The sequence below is a fragment of the Mustelus asterias genome, chromosome 4 (assembly GCF_964213995.1).
Source record: "Mustelus asterias chromosome 4, sMusAst1.hap1.1, whole genome shotgun sequence".
NCBI lineage: Eukaryota > Metazoa > Chordata > Chondrichthyes > Carcharhiniformes > Triakidae > Mustelus > Mustelus asterias.
The window spans coordinates 51,673,932-51,692,792 of NC_135804.1; the positions used below are offsets into that span (position 1 = coordinate 51,673,932).

The window sequence follows — 18,861 nt, forward strand, 5'->3', positions numbered from 1 at the left end:
TTTCTATAAAATCTCATCTTAGCCTTCTTTGCAAGGAAAAAACAGTCCCAACCTCGCCAATCTATTCTCATAACTGAAGTTTTGCATCCCAGGGACAATTCTTATAAACCTCTTCTGTACGCTTTCCAACACATTCACATTCTTCTACAGTGTGGCACCCAGAACTTACTCCAGTTAAGGTCTAACTAGTGCTTGTATAAATTCAGCATAAACTCCCTGCTCTTGCACCCTATGCCCCTAATTAAATGTCCAGGGCCATGTGTTTTATTAACTGCTCTCTCCACTTGTCCTGCCACCTTCAATGATCTATGCACCCAGGTCCTTCTGCTCCTGCACCTCTTTTAAGAATTTTACGCCTTATTTTTGTGTTTGTATCCACAATGCCACTGTTCCTTTCATTCCATGAGCTATAACTTTTCTCAAGTCTGTTGGATGGCACAGTATCGAATGCCTTTTGAAACTCCATGTACGTTACATCAACAGCATAACTGTCATTAACCCTTTGTCTTCAAAAAAACTCGAGCAAGTTAGTTAAACATGATTTCCCCCTTCCTAATTAACACACATTTCTCCATGCGAAAATTAATTTTATCCCAAATAATTTTTTCTAAAAGCTTGCATCCTATTAATGTTCAACCAATTGGTCTGGGGCTATCCTTACAACTTTTTTTGAACAAGGGCACAATATCTGCAATTCTCCAGTCCTCTGGCACCTCCCGAGTTGAGAAGACTGAAAGATTATGGCCAGTGCCACTGCAATTCTCCTTCATACTTCCTTCAATATCCTTAAATGCATCCCATCTAGTTAACTTTAAGTGTTGACAGTCTATTCGACACTTCCTCCTGATCAATTTTGAACACCAAGGTCAGAGTTTCCTTGTCTGTCACCATGGCCTGGGTAGCATCTACCTCCTTGGTAAAGGCAGATGCAAAGTATTAATTTAATGCCTCAGCCATGTCTCCGCCTCCATGTGTAAATTCCCTTTTAGGTCCCTGATCTGTCTTGCTCCTCCTTTTACTATTCATATGCCGAGACAACTTTGGGATTCCCCCTGACGTTGGCTACCAGTCTTTTCTCAATCCTTCTTCACTTCTCTAATGTGCTTTTTCACCTCCTCGCTGAACCATCTGCATTCCTCTTGGTTCTCAATTGTATTTTAGTGCTGACAACCATCATCAGCAGACTTTTTCTTCCTCATCTTAATTGTTATCTTTTTCATCCAGGGAGCTCTGGATTAGTTTGCTCTGCTTTTCCTTTGAGGGAATAAACCTTGACTGCACTCGAACCATTTATTTGTTTGCAGGTAGTCCATTGTTCAGCTAGTTTATTCCTGCCAACCTTTCGTCCCAGTTTATCCAGCCCAGCTCCATTCTTGCCCCATTGATGTCAGCTCTTCCTCAGTTAATTATTCTTACTCTAGATTGCCTACTGCCTTTTTGATTACATAAGATTCTTTCTAACTATTTTATACTTGAAACATTTATGTACTTTCCTATTTATAAATTGCAAAAATCTTCTAAACTTCACATTTGAAAATATAATCTGGTCATAAAATTTATGCGTTAGATTAATGTCCATTTTATAAATTGCAAAGTGCAAGTAAAAAGTGTGAGGTTTCCAAGTGTGTCAAAGTACTGTTTATCGGTCTGTTTAACACTCAAATACAAAATTGAGTCCATTCATGAGCTTTTGTACTGTACCTCTTGCATTCTTTTGTCTCTGTGATTACTTGTGTGAGATTGATAAATAATTTTGACATGGTTATAGTCTGACAGCAAGGTAGTTGCTACCATAATGAGGGGTGTGCCAGTCTGCGTAATTTCCTTGTGAAACCTTGTAAAATGTGAGGCGCATTACTCAAATTTGTATAAAATATCTGCAGAGAAGTGGAATAATTTTTTTGTCTCAATTTTATGCTTTTTTTGGCATTGCTAACTGATATTGCATGTGTTCTCAGATACCCTCAAAAATACTACAGAAATAAAATTAATTTTAGTGTTACATGTAAACAAAAAAGCACACTTACCTCTAGTCCATCTGGTGAAATTTTGAGGTATTCACTAACGTCATTGCTGTTCAACATGGCGTTAACGTGGCTGAGATTTACCTTCTCGTATGTGAACTGCCTTTTCGGTTTCAAAACTGCATTATTAAAAAAATGGAGGTAACAGGTTGCATTAAAGGAAACAACACCCAGAAACATTGGGTTCTTCAGCAAGGGATGTGAAGACAGAGTCAATTTTAAACTAGTTAGGCTGTGCATTATGCAGAGTCAACTGCGCTGTACATGTTACATCCTCTAAACAAGCAGCTGCTTTTAGATTTTCTTAATCATATTACTTCAAGCTAGTTCCAGTTTCAAGAACAACTGCAAAAACATGAGTAAATTAAAACAATGGAATCTGAAAAACAAAATGTTTGTTTTCTGTGCTTCGCCTCTTAACAGGATGACAAATCTGCAGTTGTTTGCAAAATAAACCAAAAGCAGAGGAGACTAATGAAAGATATTTTTTAATTTTTTGGACTGCAGTAGGACTCATCCTGCACAGATATTGAATCCCAATCACACCGAGTAGCTGGGTCACTCAAGGGTACTTGCATCCTTAACCATTGAGCTCCCCAATGCTATCGACAAGAGGGTTGAAATAGACATCCAAGTGCTGATCTTCATAATATTAATAACGCTAACAAAGTAAATGAGTTTTGATGAATGCATTTGTTGAGACTAAATAACTGTTGCTTTACAAAACAACATGGTCCAAATATGGGTATATTTAGATTCAAACTAGGATCACAGCTGAGAGCTGGAGTTTCACGTTCTCAAACAACAAACTTATCTACTGGGATATGAAATGGTTACATAGAGTAGCTGCAAGTCCTAAATTTTAAAATTCTAAAGATGGTGGGATGGCGAGTGTATGAGCTGAGTAGGATAAGATAGGCATCATTTCTGAAGTTGCCTCCAATTTTATTGGTTTTCATTGTTCAGAGTTACTTACAATTGCCACAGCGCTGTTACTGTGGATGTTTTAAAAATCCATCTGCTGCTGCGTGATAGGCCTACAGCTCACGGATGCACAGTTTAGGCTCTGCCTGGGTCACTCAGTTCCTAACCTCATTACAGCCTTAGTTCAAACATGGACAGAAGAGTTGAACGTCAGAGGTGAGTGATCATTCTTGACATCAAGGCAGTATTTGAGTATGGTCTCAAGGAGCCCTAGCCAAACTGGAGTTAACAGCAATCAGGGGGAAAACCTTCCGCTGATTGGAGTCATACCTGGCACAAAGGAAGATGTGGTTGGAGGTCAATCATCTCAGTTCCAGACCATCACTAGAGGAGTTCCCCAGGGGAATGGCCCAGGCCCAATCATCTTCAGGTGTTTCATCAATGACCTTCCTTCCACCACAAGGTCAGAAGTGGGGAGATTCGTTAATGACTGCACAATATTCAGTATCATTCGTGACTCCTTAGATACTGAAACAGTCCATGCCCAAATGCAGCAAGATCTGGAAAATATCCAGGTTTGGGCTGACAAGTGGCAAGTAACATTCGCGGCATACAAGTGCCAGGCAATGACCATCACCAATAAGACAGGATCTAACCATCACCCTTTGACATTCAATGGCATTACCATCATTGAATCCCCCCACTATCAACATCTTGGGGATTACCATTGACCAGAAACCAAACTAGCCATATAAATACTGTGTGGCTACAAGAGCATGTCAAAAACTAGGAATCAAAGACTACGAATCCTGTGGTGAGTATCTCACCACCACCCCAAAAGCCTGCCCACCATCTACAAGGCACAAGTCAGGTGTGTGATGTCATAATCTCAAATTACCTGGATGAGTGCAGCTCCAACAACTCTTACAAAGCTTTATACCATCCAGGGAAAAGCAGCTCGCTTGATTGCGACCCGTTTCACAAACATTCAATCCCTCCACCACCAACGTACAGTGGCAGCCGTGTACACCATCTACAAGATGCACTGCAGAAATTGGCAACACCTTCTAAACCCATGACTATTACCATCTAGAAGGGCAAATGCAGCAGGTGCTTGGGAACACCCTGGAGGTTCCCCTCCATGTCATTTACCATCCTGACTAGGAAATATATTGCCATTCCTTCACTGTCACTGGGTCAAAATCCTAGAACTCCCTCCCTAGCAGCACTGTTGGTGTACCTGCATCTTGAGGACTGCAGCGGTTCAAGGAGGCAGCTCACCACCACTTTTTGAGGGACAACTAGGAATGGGCAATAAATGCTGGTCTGGCTAGCAACACCCACAACCCATAAAAATGAATTTAAAGAATATGAATAGTCGTGGTCATGATCTTTTTTGCATTGGTTGTCATTATTTTGGAATAAGGGAAGAAATACACATGCTGGCATTCTGGTCTTGTGTGAGGTTTTAAATTATGGAGATAGAAACCATTCATTGACTGGAGAAAAAAAAACTCTTTCAGTAACTGGTTGCAGCTTTCAATCAAAAGTCAAAGAATCCCAAAACTTTTAAATCGCTTTTTTGAGACATGGGGGATGGGCAGTCATGAAGGGAACAGAAGGTGAGTGCAGTCAACTGTTCTTTTCAGAAAGTTCTAAAGACGTATGACCTTTGGAGAAAAAATGTTGCCTCATCTCCGTTTTAAATGGGTGACCCTTTATTTTTAAACAATGACCCCAGTTCTAAATTCTCCTACAAGAGGAAACAACCTCTCCACATCCACCCTGTCAGGATCTTCTATGTTTCAATCAAGTCATCTTTTATCCTTCTAAACTCCAGCAGACAGAAGCCTAGCCTGTCCAACCTCTCCTCGTAACATAACCCCACCCAATCCAGTTACTGGTCTGATAAACTTTCTCTGAACTGCTTCCAATTTATTAACATCCTACCTTAAATGTGACCAATATTGTGCACAGTACTCCAGATGTGGTCTCACTAGTGCCCCGCATAAGTGAAACATAACTCCCCCTACTTTAGTATTCAAATTCCCTCACAATAAATAAAATTCTATTTGCTTTCCGAATAACTTACTGAACCTTCATATTAGTAGTCTTTTGTGATCCAGTCGGACACACAGATACCTCTGCATCTCAGAGCTCTGTAATTTCTCACCATCTGGACAATAGCTTTTTTTACTCCTCCTGCCAAAATGGACAATTTCACATTTTCCCACATTACTCCATTTGGCAGATTATTGCCCACTCACTTAACCTATCAATATAAGTTCATAAGATAAAAGGAGCAGAATTAGGCCATTCAGTCCATTGAGTCTGCTCTGCCACTTGATCATGGCATATATGCTCCTCATCCCCATTTTCCCACCTTTTCCCATGACCCTTCAACCCATTACCAATTAAAAATCTGTTTAACTCCTCCTTAAATTTACTCACTGTCCATCCATCACACTTTCCATAGATTCACAACCCTTTGGGAGAAGTAGCTTCTCCTCAACTCTGTTTTAAATTTGCTACCTCTTTTCCTAAGACTATGACCTCTCGTCATAGAATTCCCCACAAGAGGAAGCATCCACTCCATGTCTACTTTATCCATATCTTATCATCTTGTATACCTCAATTTGATCTCACCTCATTCTAAATTCCGGAGCATATAAGCCGAAACTGTTCAATCTCTCTTCATGTGACAAACCCCATACCTCTGGAATCAATCTATTTTTGCAGCCTCTATGTCGTCTTCACAAATTATTTTCCTACCTTTATTTGTGTCATCAGTAAATTTGGCAACCATCCACCAGGCCCTTCACCCAAGTATATAAATTGTAAACAATATCGGTCCCAGCACTGAACCTTGTCGCACACCACTTATTACATCTGGTTGACCTATTATTAATAATAGTCTCTAATATTTCACTATGATAGATGTTAAGCTAACTGGCCTCTAGATTCCCACTTTCTGTCTCCCTCCCTTTTTGAATAACAGTTACATTTGTTATCTTCCGATTAAATGGGACATTGGCTGAATCTTGGGAGTTCTGGAAAATTAAAACCAATGCATCATCTATCTCACCCCCCCCAGCCATTTCTTTCAAGACCCTAGGGTGAAGTGCATCAGGACCCGGCACTTGTCAGCCCACAGCTCCAACTATTTACTTAGTGCCATTTCTCTGGTGATTGTAATTATCTTGAGTTTCTGCCCCACTCTTATTTCCTAATTCCTAGCTGCTTCTGGGATGTTACTTGTATCCTCCATCATGAGGACTGATGTAAAATACAATTCATCCACCATTTCCTCTTTTTCCATCATCAATTCTCCAGACTCACTTTTTATAGGACCAAAGCTCACTTTGTTAATTTGTTTCTTTTTAAAATATTTGTATAACGTTTACTGTTATAATATTTCTGGCCATCTTTCCTCTTGTAGCTTTTCCCTCATTAATCTTTGGTCATCCTTTGCTGTTACTTATATTCTGTCCAATCTTCTGAGCTTCTAGCTATCTTTGCACAAATTATCGTACAAGGCATGTGTCATAAAACATGTTTTAAAGTGAATGACCCAGAGCTTGACAAAAACATTAGGATACAAAAAGATTGCAAAGAAGCTAAGAAATGGCTCTTTTTCCAGAAATTAGTGGACTCGGGAATGTTGATTGCTGAACTTCAAGCAAGAACTGGGATGGTGATCATCCCACGCAGAACCAAGTGGTTTCCTGGATTAATTTTGATCACCTGAACTAGGTTGGGCAGAAGAATTATCCAAATGTCACCTCCCTAATCGACATGGGCTTTTTGCCTCTGCAGAGAGATCACATGGTTGTGAATTGGACAGTACATACCAACTTATTGTACAAGGCATCACCTGTCTAAGCAGGATGCGAAAGGTTTCAAACTGCTCATTAAATACTCTCAAGTTTGATTGCCACCAAGTTTTCATCTACAAGGTTATTAGAATTCAGTTCATAACAGTGAGAATTTTTTTTAATTGAAAAAAGTTGAAGGAGGAATGTGGAAATGAGGCATCATTGGAGACTGCATTGTATTAAATGCAAGGAAGTTGGTGGGCGAAGCCTTTAGACTCAGTTACTCCCAGAAGTAGAGATTGATAATATTGCACCTCACTGTTTTATTTACTAAAGTTGCGAGTATATGAATAATTTTCAAAGGCTGTAATGTCAATAAAATTACAAGTTTCCATCTGAAACTTGACAAATGTTTCAGTTTATGACAAGCAAGCAAAAAAACTCAAACTTACACAAATTATCCAGGCTCCACTGTGCACAGAAGCCAACCTGCCGTTTCAGGAAATCCGTATGATTTACCCAAGACTCCAGCATAAGTAGTTGATCACTAATACACGATTCAGAGACTGTTAATTTATTTTCACCTGCAATTAAAAATTGCACTGTTTCAACAAGTACCTGCTGCTGCTAATTTAAATGATAAAAATGCTTTATGTTTTACTCACATGAGCACTTTCATTTGATAATGTTTGTAGTTACACAAATCAGCTATGAATTACACAAATGCTAAGTAAACAGAATCAGTATTCTAACTTCAAAAAATGAAAAGCATAAATATTTAAATTGTGTACAAGGTGTCAACATACAACTGAATAATAAGGATTTGTAGTAGCATTCTTTACATTTGGTGTTACCAATGTTTAACAATCTCTGAGCCTTAAACTTACATAAGTGGTGTTTAGTTCACACTTCGAGACCAGAACTTTATTGTAAAAAAGGATATAGAAGCACTGGGAAAATGCCAAAAATGATGTCAAAACGGAGAGGGACACTGTCAAAAAGGCTGAACAGGGTGGGATTGAAAAGTGAAACATTTAAAGCAGTCTTTAAAAATAGGAAGAGGTTCAAGGGGGTAGATATAGCAAAGATGTTTCCACTTGTGGGAAATCCAAGACGAGGGGCCATAAATATGCATATTCTCATTAATAAATCCAAGAAGGAATTCAAATGAAACTTTCCTCAATAGTGTGAATATGGAACTTGCTGCCAGTTGAAGTGACTAAGGCTAACAGAACAGAGACATTAGTGGAAGCTAGGTAAGCAAATTACGGAGAAAGGAATAGAAGAGCAAGTTGTGGGGTGCGTGGATTAAGTAAAGACAGGAGGCTTCTGCAAAGCATGAGCACCAGATAGATCCGTTAGACTGAATGGCCTGCTTTAGTGCTGCAAATTGAGATATAAATCTCACCCACACTTGCAAGGTTCATACAGGTACATTGATGAAAATCCATCTTTTGCATGAGATGTTCAACAGCCATCTAATAACCAATTTTATGGATTAAGATCCCATGATACTCAAGTACAGTATCATATAAGCAAATTGTTGGATCAGATTGTTTACACTGAAGGACACAAGTATTGATGGAATAAGTGCAGGGCTGTCTTGTAAAAGCAACCGTTATAAGATTGCAGAAAGGAAAAAAAAGATTTGGCTTTAAGAATATATACGAACAAAGTTTCTGTTGAATACAAGTAGACGTACATTAAAATAGTCCTAAAGGGGCAGAACGGAAAACAAATCCATGTTGGTCACTCACTGACCAACTGCTATCTGTTCAGTGCATAGATTTTTATCTCCTTTGTGGCAATTGTTGGTTTTTTTCTTACCAAATGCTTGTAACTGAAGAGCTGGTCAACTCTGGTTGGCATATTCCTGAAGATCTGGTCTCAGCATTAAATCACAGAGCATTTAACTAATGTTTACAAATGCTACTGCATTTAGCTTAGCTGAATATCTCAGTATTCTATCATTCCAAAGATAAGGCAAGATAATTAACCTACACTACAAGAACTCCAATGAAATAGATTCACAATTTAGACAGTGATTTGGAATCATATTGGAATACCAATGTGTTTTTTTTTGGAGAAAAGCATTGGGAGAGAAAGGAAATCAGGGATATGAGGGAAATAAGCAGAGAGACATGATTACTGGTGCCCCAAGTTGCTCCATCACACAATGGTGGAAATAAGTCTCCCAACACAAGATTTCTTAAATATCAACTGTGTTATTGAACAGTGATGGCTGTTGAGTGGAAATGTCATGAGTCATCCTGTTCCATTTTCATCTACATCCAAGCAAATATTTATGGGTAGGCAATGGCAACTCTCAGTGCAGCTTGTATTGTTTCAAAGAAGAAAAGGTGGAACAAAATATTTACAGCAAAATAAATTCCTTTCCAATAGATTAGGTTTAGGCTTAACTCGTGCGTAAATGTCACACTCCCACAGTTATTTATGATAAGCATACAGTTGTTGAAATTCATTAATTAATTAGTAAATGTTTATCGCATGAAAAGGACCAAATGAACCAATTACACTGTTAGCTGATAAACCTACTCAACTTTAGTACAGACAGAACACAATTGGCTGGTCTTGTTAAATGCCATAACTTTGCAAGTACTACACAACCATGGGCTATAATGAAATTCCAGGGCACTCTGCAGGCAGGGGGTGGCTGAAACAGCTAGATTGGATCCTCAGATGCTGCTAAGCATAATTGCCAAGCCAGCCCCAAGAATTGAAGGCAGAGACAGATACAAAGTAGATATACATTATAAGCATGAACTCAAAGTATTGACTTTATGTTACTATTAGCAGTGCTTAGGAGGCGAACCTTCAACTCTTGCAGACTTATGCAGGACTGAAAGCCTTATCAAGTTCAATTACTTTTAAAGCCTGCTGTGAACCATCTCATTTTTAAACTAAATGGAACATGAAGAACAGAGTTAATACAACGCAGCATGGCAATCAATTTAATGGCAAATTTACTTTGTTTTTAAAAAATCCTGTCACTAGACTTATATCCATATAAGCAAAAACTTACTTGTTTGTGCAAACTTTTCCAGGGCAATAAGGGAGAAAAGCATGACTGTGGGGTGAGACTGTCCACTCTGTAATATTAAAGAGTCAAAAACCAAATATAAATGTACATGAGATACCACAAATAATTTCTAAGTGTAATTTTAAAATACAAGACAAACAATTTGGACTTTGTGGATTGTGAAGCACACTTATCTTAACAAAGGATAGGCAAGGAGAAAATATATTTTCATGGCTTCTGCCAAAAATGAAGCATAAAAATAAATTGGTTTGAAAATAGTCACTACATTTCGAAAGCAATTCATTGGTCAGGAAATACCTTGGGGTGTCCAGATATTGTGATAAATGAAAATTCTTTAGCACACTTGTACTAAAAACAGAGCCATGATAAATAACTCGATTGCTATTACACTTGCATCCAAATAATCATAAAAATAGAGTTAAATTCTACTGGTTTGTACTCAAGTACATGTTGTATTTGAAATATTCTATTTGAAAACAACCAAGTTTAAGAAATGGTTTATCCATCATCTTGCAACAAATTCTAGCCTACCATATAGCAAATATATAAATAATTACATCTCAGTTTCAAATAATAAAAAAATTACTTGGGTCATCTACAGCCTGAGTGAATGATGGTTTTATGTTGGCTTAACAACATTGGTCATCATGTCAACAGGAATAACATTCAAGTTAAAAATATAACAGGACACAGTACATGATAGATGTATTTTTACTGTCCAGCTTACAATAATCACTGAACAGTTCTTAGGTAGATGCCTTCAATTTAGCAAGATACATGATAGATGAAAAATATTCACATACACTAAGGGTGAGATCTTACCAGCGTGGCGAGCGGTGAAAAATACACCCGGTTTCTTGCCTCTCCCGATTGTACCTACACTGTTTTGCTGAAGCCTATTTCAATATTAATGGCATCATTTAAAAGTTATTAGTGAGTCTGGGCTCACTTGCACATACCTGCTTGCCAGTTGAGGTCCTCACCGACATGAATCACAACTTGTCTCCATCGGCAGAGACCAGATATAATGGCCTCAGCGGTGGGACTGGAGGCCATTCCAGCCCCAGGTGATCAGGGACAGAGCTGGGCATCCTGGCATTGTCAGGGTCAGTGCCAAGGGGGTAGGACCTGAGGTGGCAGGGTATGAGATGGCAGCGGGATCGCCACAGACAGGGGACGGGAGGCCTCTGCCGAGGTGTCAATCAGGGACTCTGCAAAGCAGGACAGAAGGGAATTCTGCAAAGGGGGCGAGTACCGATGTTCGTGGTGGTGGTGGTGGTGTGGGAGGGGGGAGACGTCCATGGGAGGCGATTTCCCAGTACATTGGGAGATTGGGGCGCCTGCACATTGGCAACTCCAAGAGCTCAGCAGCTGGCTTCACCAGTGAGATTAGGCTTCCCATCCCCACACTGGCAAGAATTGCACTCTGACTTTTTTTTGCACTAGCAGCCATAAGATTGCAACTCTCAGCTTGCCCAAAAAACCATGATTCTCTCCAGTTTTCTCACTTGTTTGGCACTTACGATTTTTGTTAGATTGTGCCCTAAGAGTCTCAGTAACAGAGTATGCCATTTTGCTTCTCTTGCCTGTTCTACCATTCACAGAGATCATGTTTGATCTGTAACCCAAATTCATTTGCTCACCTTTGCTCCATCTCTTACTATCTTTAGACAACAAAAAAAATCTAAATCTCAGATTTAAAATTAACATTTGACTTATCAATTGCCTTTTGCGGAAGGGTCCCAAACTTCTACCACACTATGTGGAACTGTTTCCTTAATTCATTCCTGAAGGGCATGGCTGTAACTTTTAGACTACATCTCCAGATCGAGACTCCTCAGTGGTAACAGGTTCTCCATCTAACCTCTGTGTTCCCCTTAACATTGTAAACTTCAATCAAATTCTCTCAAATTCCAAAATATTCCAGAAAACACTACATTCATCTGTGCCTCACAGTTTAACCTCGGAGTCTGGTAAAACCTACCCTGCACTCCTTTCAATCTAGCTTCCCCAAAGCAAAGTGCCAAGAACTGCTTACTGCCCTCTAGTTGTGGTCTAACCACATCAGAATACAGAAGGTCCTGCACGCCCAAGAATTGAGGAAAAGGAGCTTCAATGAATGTTCATTCATTAAGAGATTACAGAGTTAATTTGTATCTTTTTGTTATTCCCGTTTGGCTGTACTAACTTTATCAATATTCATTATTAGCACAGATGCAAATTCTAGTTTGCCTGCTAAAGAACTATTGGCTAGGTGGTTTCGAGCTATGAAATATAGCCCGAAGACACAAGGCATTATCAATCCAATTAAAGATCACACAAAAGTACAATTAATTGTTACTAAAAGTAAAAGTTAGGAGAGTAATTTTAAAAGCATCACAAAATTGCACAGGGAATCCAAACAGAACCAGCACTTAATTGAAAAGAATCAGAAAGCATTGTTGGACAAAAGCTGCGATGCAACACAGTCGGCATGGTGGTAACTCTGCATGCAGTCCACATCAAAGCAAAGCAGAGTGCCTGAATGCAGTACAGTAAATCGTTGACAATACCTTGCATCTGAAACGTTCCTGAAAAGGAAAGCTGAGTAACACTGCACCACAATTTGCTTGAATAATAAAAAAAGCCTGGAGTGCTAAACATCAGATAAAAAGGCATTATCAGTCTACTGAAGAAGGAATCAGTGTTTAAACTCAATTTTTGACCCTTTACTTCATTATTACTGTGCTGTGATCTGGTCTCCACATTAGAGAAATAATATGGTGATACCAGAGACCCTGAAGTAGAAATTTGTGATAATGATTTCAGAACTGAGAGTTCATAGCTCACGGGAAACAATGAACAAGGTTTTTTCTAGATGGTTGGCCTTGGAAGAGGTACAATAAGATGTTTGTAGTATATATGTTTTCAGTTGTATTTCAGTAAAAAAGATGTGCTGTTAAAACTTTTCATCTCACACTCAGATTCACAAGACTGGAGTCCACTTGTTAACCAATCAACACTCACATGCAGAATAAATTCTTGTTGCTTTTGAGATTTGGTATTCATGTGAATGTCCTGATGAGTACAAGACAAAAAGCTAACACAGCATGTCTTTTTTTCAGTCGTACTCAATTTCTGTACCAAGCGACTATTTGTTTTCAGTTGTGTGGGAATCTGAAACTGTAGGTCATAAATATGGATTTGGGGTAATTTTGTAACTCAGCAGCTAGAATGTAGAACTTGCTATTTCATGCAGTAATTTTAAGGCGAATAACAGATGCATTTAAGGGAACATTACCCATGTACATGTGGAATAGGGGGAGCAGAATATGCTGATGCAAGATGGAATGAGTTTCATGGGCTGTGTGAACATCAGCATAGACCTGTTGGACCAAATGGTTTGTTGTTTTGCGCTGTTAATACTTTGTATTTTGTCTGTATTCAGCACAGGTTTTCCATTATTCTAAACTTGTTCAAAATAAAACTACTTAATATCCTCCAAATTTCATAAATTTTTTTGAACCATCTATTAAATTTTCACGACAGCAATGGCTACCTCTGCAAAAAACTAAATTGTCTGCAATACAGCAATAGTTTGAAATTGAATATTTGCTGCATTTTTGTGCTACTAAGTGTATAGAATTTTTTGCAAAATGATGATTGAATCCTCAACCAAATTTTGTAATCAATTTTCCAGTGAAAGATGCAGAGTAACTTGGACTATAGTGAGGGACACATAGTAACACTATTCACAGCATGTTGGATGATACTGTTTTATAATGAGCGAAGTGTTCTCCGTGTAATGCACAATTATTTGGCTGCCAAAGGGCAGCCATATTTGAAGTCACAATGTGTATTTATTAAGTAAACATGCTGCACTTTAATAGACAGGCCTATGCCGATGTTTATACTCCAGACAAGTCCCCTTCTACCTTTCTTCACCTCATCAACACATCCTTCTATTCAATCTGTCCTCATTTATCTTGATTCCTCTCAAATGTATTTATGTTATTTGCCTTAACTATTGCATGTGACAGTAAATTCCACAGTTTTCCACTAAGTAAACCCTTATTTCCTATTAAACTAACATATTTATAACTTCTAGTCTGGACTCCCACACTTTATCTACATGTATTCTATTGAAGCCCTTCACGATTTAAAAGACCTGTCAGGTCACCTCTCAGACTTCTTTCTTAAAGAAATAAGCCACAGCTTCTTCAGTGTCAACTGATAGTTATAACTTCTTACTTCTAATAATACAGTTGTAAATTTATCTTTCTATATCTTCACTTAACCGCTTACTCCAATTTAGGGCTGCGAGGAATCAGAGCCTATCTGGACAGACACTCGGCGTGATGCAGGATACACCCTGGACAGGAGGCCAGTCCATTACAGGGTACACACACACACACACTAATGAAGGGCAATTTACTGTGGCCAATCCTTCTGGAGACCAGAACACAGCATAGAACTCTATTGGTTTAGCATAACACTTGGTGATTAGAGAGCTAAGATGATGATTATAAGCTGCCAAAGGTTTACTCTGATGGTTTGACATCATCTAAACCATTCTATGAGATTATGGACTTGTAATCATATACAGGTAACTAAGGTCTTCTGTTCAATTTTTGGCTACCATGGGTCCAATTGCATAAGTCCATACATGTATCTGGGCTGTATGTGAACCTACCTGCAAGGCAGTTTGTTCACAAGCTTTATTAAAATTTCAAAAGGACTGCTGACTGCTTCCAAAATTAAATTGATATTCAGCCAGTAAAAATGCTGATTATCACATGTATTAGCATACAAAGAAAAGTATTGTTTCTTGCGGGCTATACAGACAAAGCATACCATACATAGAGAAGAAAAGGAGAGAGTGCAGAATGTAGTGTTAGTCATAGCTAAGGCGTAGAGAAAGATCAGCTTAATGTGAGATAGGTCCATTCAAAAGTTTGATGGCAGCAGGGAGGAAGCTGTTCTTGTGTCGGTCGCTACGCGTCGTGACATTTTCTATCTGTTTTCCAGTGGAAGAGAGTATGTCTGAGGTGCGTGGAGTCCCAAATTATGCTGGTTGCTTTTCCGAGGCAGCAGGAAGTGTAGACAGTTTCAATGGGTGGGATGCTGGTTTGAGTGATGGATTGGGCTTCATTCACGACCCTATGTAGCTTCTTGCAGTCTTGAACAGAGCAGGAGCCATACCAAGCTGTGATACAACCAGAAAGAATGCTTTCTATGGTGTATCGGTAATCATTGGCGAGAGTTGTAATGGATATGCCAAATTTCCTTAATCTTCTGAGAAAGTAGAGGTGCTGGTGGGCTTTCTTAACCATAGCATCAGCATAGAGGGGCCAGTTGTTGATGATCTGGAGACCGAAAAACTTGAAGCACTCGACCATTTCTACTTCATCCCCATTGATGTAGACAGGGGCATGCCCTCCACTACGTTTCCTGAAGTCGATGACTATCTTCGTTTTGTTGATATTGAGGGAGAGATTATTGCTGTCGCACCAGTTAGAGTCATAGAGGTTTACAGCATGGAAACAGGTCCTTCGGCCCAACTTGTCCATGTTGCCGTTTTTTTAAAAACTATTAAGCTAGTCCCAATTGCCCGCATTTGGCCCATATCCCTCTATACCCATCTTACCCATATAACTGTCTAAATGCTTTTTAAAAGACAAAACTGTATCTGCCTCTGCTACTACCTCTGGCAGCTTGTTCCAGAGGCTCATCACCCTGCGTGTGAAATAAATTGCCCCTCTGGACACTTTTGTATCTCCTCCCTTCTCACCTTAAATCTATGCCCTCTAGTTTTAGACTCCCCTACCTTTGGGAAAAGATATTGACTATCTAGCTGATCTATGCCCCTCATTATTTTATAGACCTCTATAAGATCACCCCTCAGCCTCCTACGCTCCAGAGAAAAAAGTTCCAGTCTATCCAGCCTCTCCTGATAACTCAAACCACCAAGTCCAGGTAGCATCCGAGTAAATCTCTTCTGCACTCTTTCTAGTTTAATAATATCTTTGCTATAATAGGGTGACCAGAACTGTACACAGTATTCCAAGTGCGGCCTTACCAATGTCTTGTACAACTTCAACAAGACATCTCAACTCCTGTATTCACTGTTCTGACCAATGAAACCAAGCATGCCGAATGCCTTCGTCACCGCTCTGTCCACCTGTGACTCCACTTTCAAGGAGCTATGAACCCGTACCCAGAGATCTCTTTGTTCTGGAACTCTCCCCAATGTCCTACCATTAACTGAGTAAGTCCTGCCCTGGTTCAATCTACCTTCTTCACTGTCCACTATGCCACCAATCTTGGTGTCATCGGCAAACTTACTAACCGTGCCTCCTATATTCTCATCCAAATCATTAATATAAATGATAAATAACAGTGGACCCAGCACCGATCCCTGAGGCACACCGCTGGTCACAGGCCTCCAGTTTGAAAACAACCATCCTCTGTCTCCTGTCATCAAGCCAATTTTCTATCCATTTGGCTACGTCACCCTGGATCTCGTAAGATTTAACCTTATGCAACAACCTACCATGCGGTACCTTGTCAAAGGTCTTGCTAAAGTCCAAGTAGACAACATCAACTGCACTGCCCTCATCTACCTTCTTGGTTACCCCTTCAAAAAACTCAAATTTGAGACACACGATTTTCCACTCTCAAAGCCATGCTGACTGTCCCTAATCAGTCCTTGTGTCTCTAAATGCCTGTAGTTCCCGTGTCTCAAAATACCTTCCAACAACTTACCAACCACAGATGAGGGGCTCACCAGCCTGTAGTTCCCAGGCTTTTCCTGACAGCGCTTTTTAAACAAAGGCACAACATTTGCCGCCCTCCAATCTTTAGACACCAGATTCTCTATCTCTTTCCTGTACTCAGTCTCGTCAAAGCTTGAGATCTGACCCACTATGGTGTTATCATTAACAAAGTTGAAAATCGAGTTGGAGGGGAAATTGGCCTCTCAGTCATAAGTGTATAAGGAGTGTAGTAGGGGCTGAGAACACAGCCTTGTGGGGCACTGGTGTTGAGGATGCTTGTGAAGGAGGTGTTGTTGCCTAGCCTTACTGATTGCGGTCTGTGGGTTAGGAAGTTCATGATCCAGTCGCAGAGGGAGGAACTGAGCCCCAGGGCACAGAATTTGGAGATGAGTTTCGTAGGAATGATGGTGTTGAAGGGTGAACTGTAATCGATAAACAGGAGTCTGACATAGGTGTCTTTGTTATTTAGGTGTTCCAGGGCTGAGTGCAGGGCCAAGGAGATGGCATCTGCTGTGGGCCTGTTGCGACGGCAGGCGAACTGTAGTGGATCCAGGCAGTCTGGTAGACAGGAATTGATTTGTGCCATGATTAACCTTTCAAAGCACTTCGTAACGATGAGTGTCAGAGCCACCGGACGATAGTCATTAAGGGACGCTGCCTGGCTTTTCTTTGGTACCGGGATGATGGTCGTCTTCTTGAAGCAGGGTAGGGACCTCAGAGTGGCGTAAGGAGAGGTTGGAAGATATCTGAATACTCCTGCCAGCTGTCCATGCAGGACCCGAGTGCTCGTCTGGGTACCCCCATCTGGGTCAGTTGCTTTCCGTGGGTTGACCTTCAAGATTGATGTCTGTAACCAACTGTAAAAGCTGTTCTTGAAGATTATACTTGACATAAATTTCCATGAAGTGCAATCCATATCCAGAAGATAGTATTACCTCTATTAACCCCCATCGCCAACACATTCCGGCTGCATAATACACAGGATGCACTACACCATCTCACCAGGAATAATTTCTTCATCAGCAAATCCCTTCATCTGCAAACTCCATCAGCAAGAAGGAGAAGAGGACTGGTATCATGGGAATGCCATTAGTTCTGAGTCAAATATCATTCCAATTTGGGCATCGATATCCTAGAATTCATACCCAACAACAATGTGTGAAAGCAGCATGACCACAAGGACAGCTGTAACTTAGGACAGCCATTCGGACAAGTAATAATTATTACACTCTTCCCTGCAGCACTTGGATCATGTCTGCACTCCAAGTGCTCTCTTCCCTCAGACTCTGGTTTCTTGTGCATCCTTCAATCATTGCGCTTGTGCCTTCAAGCAATCTAGGCCCCAAGCTCTGGAACTCCTTCTCAAAACCTCTCCACCTCTTTGTTTAACACATCTTTTAAAACCTACCTGCTTAATCAGTCATTTGGTCAAAAATTTGATCGAAGTTCAGCCTAGATTATTTAAAACTGATTGGATGTTTATGATGTGTAAAGTACAGACATGATCCAAAAACACCAAGTGTCAAAAAATAAAACAAGCATTAATTGATTTTACGATAAAAGCAAAATACTGCAGATGTTGGAATCTGAAACAAAAATAGAAAATGCTGGAAAATCTCAGCTGGTGTGACAGCATCTGTGGAGAGAGAGTAGAGCCAACGTTAAGTCTGGATGACCCTTTATCAGAGCTGATGAAGGGTCATCCAGACTAGAGATGTTGGCTCTATTCTCTCTCCACAGATGCTGTCAGACTTGCTGAGATTTTCCAGCATTTGGTGTTAATTGATTTTAATGTAGGAATACTTTCATTTACCCATTTAATGAGGTTGACATGGCCCAGTAATTTGGCTCTAATCTCCAGTACTCACCAAACTTTCCAGTAAATATTCCAAAGTCCCCGGACTGAGAAGACCGATGCTGGCAGGACCTGTAAATGTTAGAAGTTTCATCAGATAATTTGCACCTCTCCATGAGAATGTGTTGTCATTGAAAATAAAGAGTATTTAGAACTCCACAGTTTTTGAAGAAATGTGCACTTTTTTCATTTCAAAAGTTACTATTTTTTGTTGTTTCAAGATTTGCCAATTAAGTTAATTCACTGGATGAGAATTTAGTACAATTCAAAGCTGTGTTGTGTCAGAACGTTCAAAGGCACACATCTAATTAAGGAGGCAAACAACCTGTCTCAAGTCAACACTATACCTGCATTGCAGGAACATAAACGTTTGACAATACCCAATGCAAAACACCCAATGGTGCAGAAGTGCATTTTTTTTTGTTTA

At 39.9% G+C, this 18,861-nt stretch overlaps 1 protein-coding gene across 1 annotated transcript in view; it reads right to left on the reverse strand.

Moving 5' to 3' along the window:
- rspry1 (ring finger and SPRY domain containing 1) overlaps positions 1-18,861 on the reverse strand; it is an 85,968-nt gene that overhangs the window by 21,889 nt on the left and 45,218 nt on the right. Inside the window, exons 5-8 of the mRNA XM_078211018.1 lie at positions 18,448-18,506; positions 9,807-9,873; positions 7,216-7,347; positions 2,028-2,143 (exon numbers count right to left, since the gene is read on the reverse strand). Coding sequence (XP_078067144.1) covers positions 2,028-2,143; positions 7,216-7,347; positions 9,807-9,873; positions 18,448-18,506 — 374 coding nt within the window. The remainder of the gene's footprint in view (positions 1-2,027; positions 2,144-7,215; positions 7,348-9,806; positions 9,874-18,447; positions 18,507-18,861) is intronic.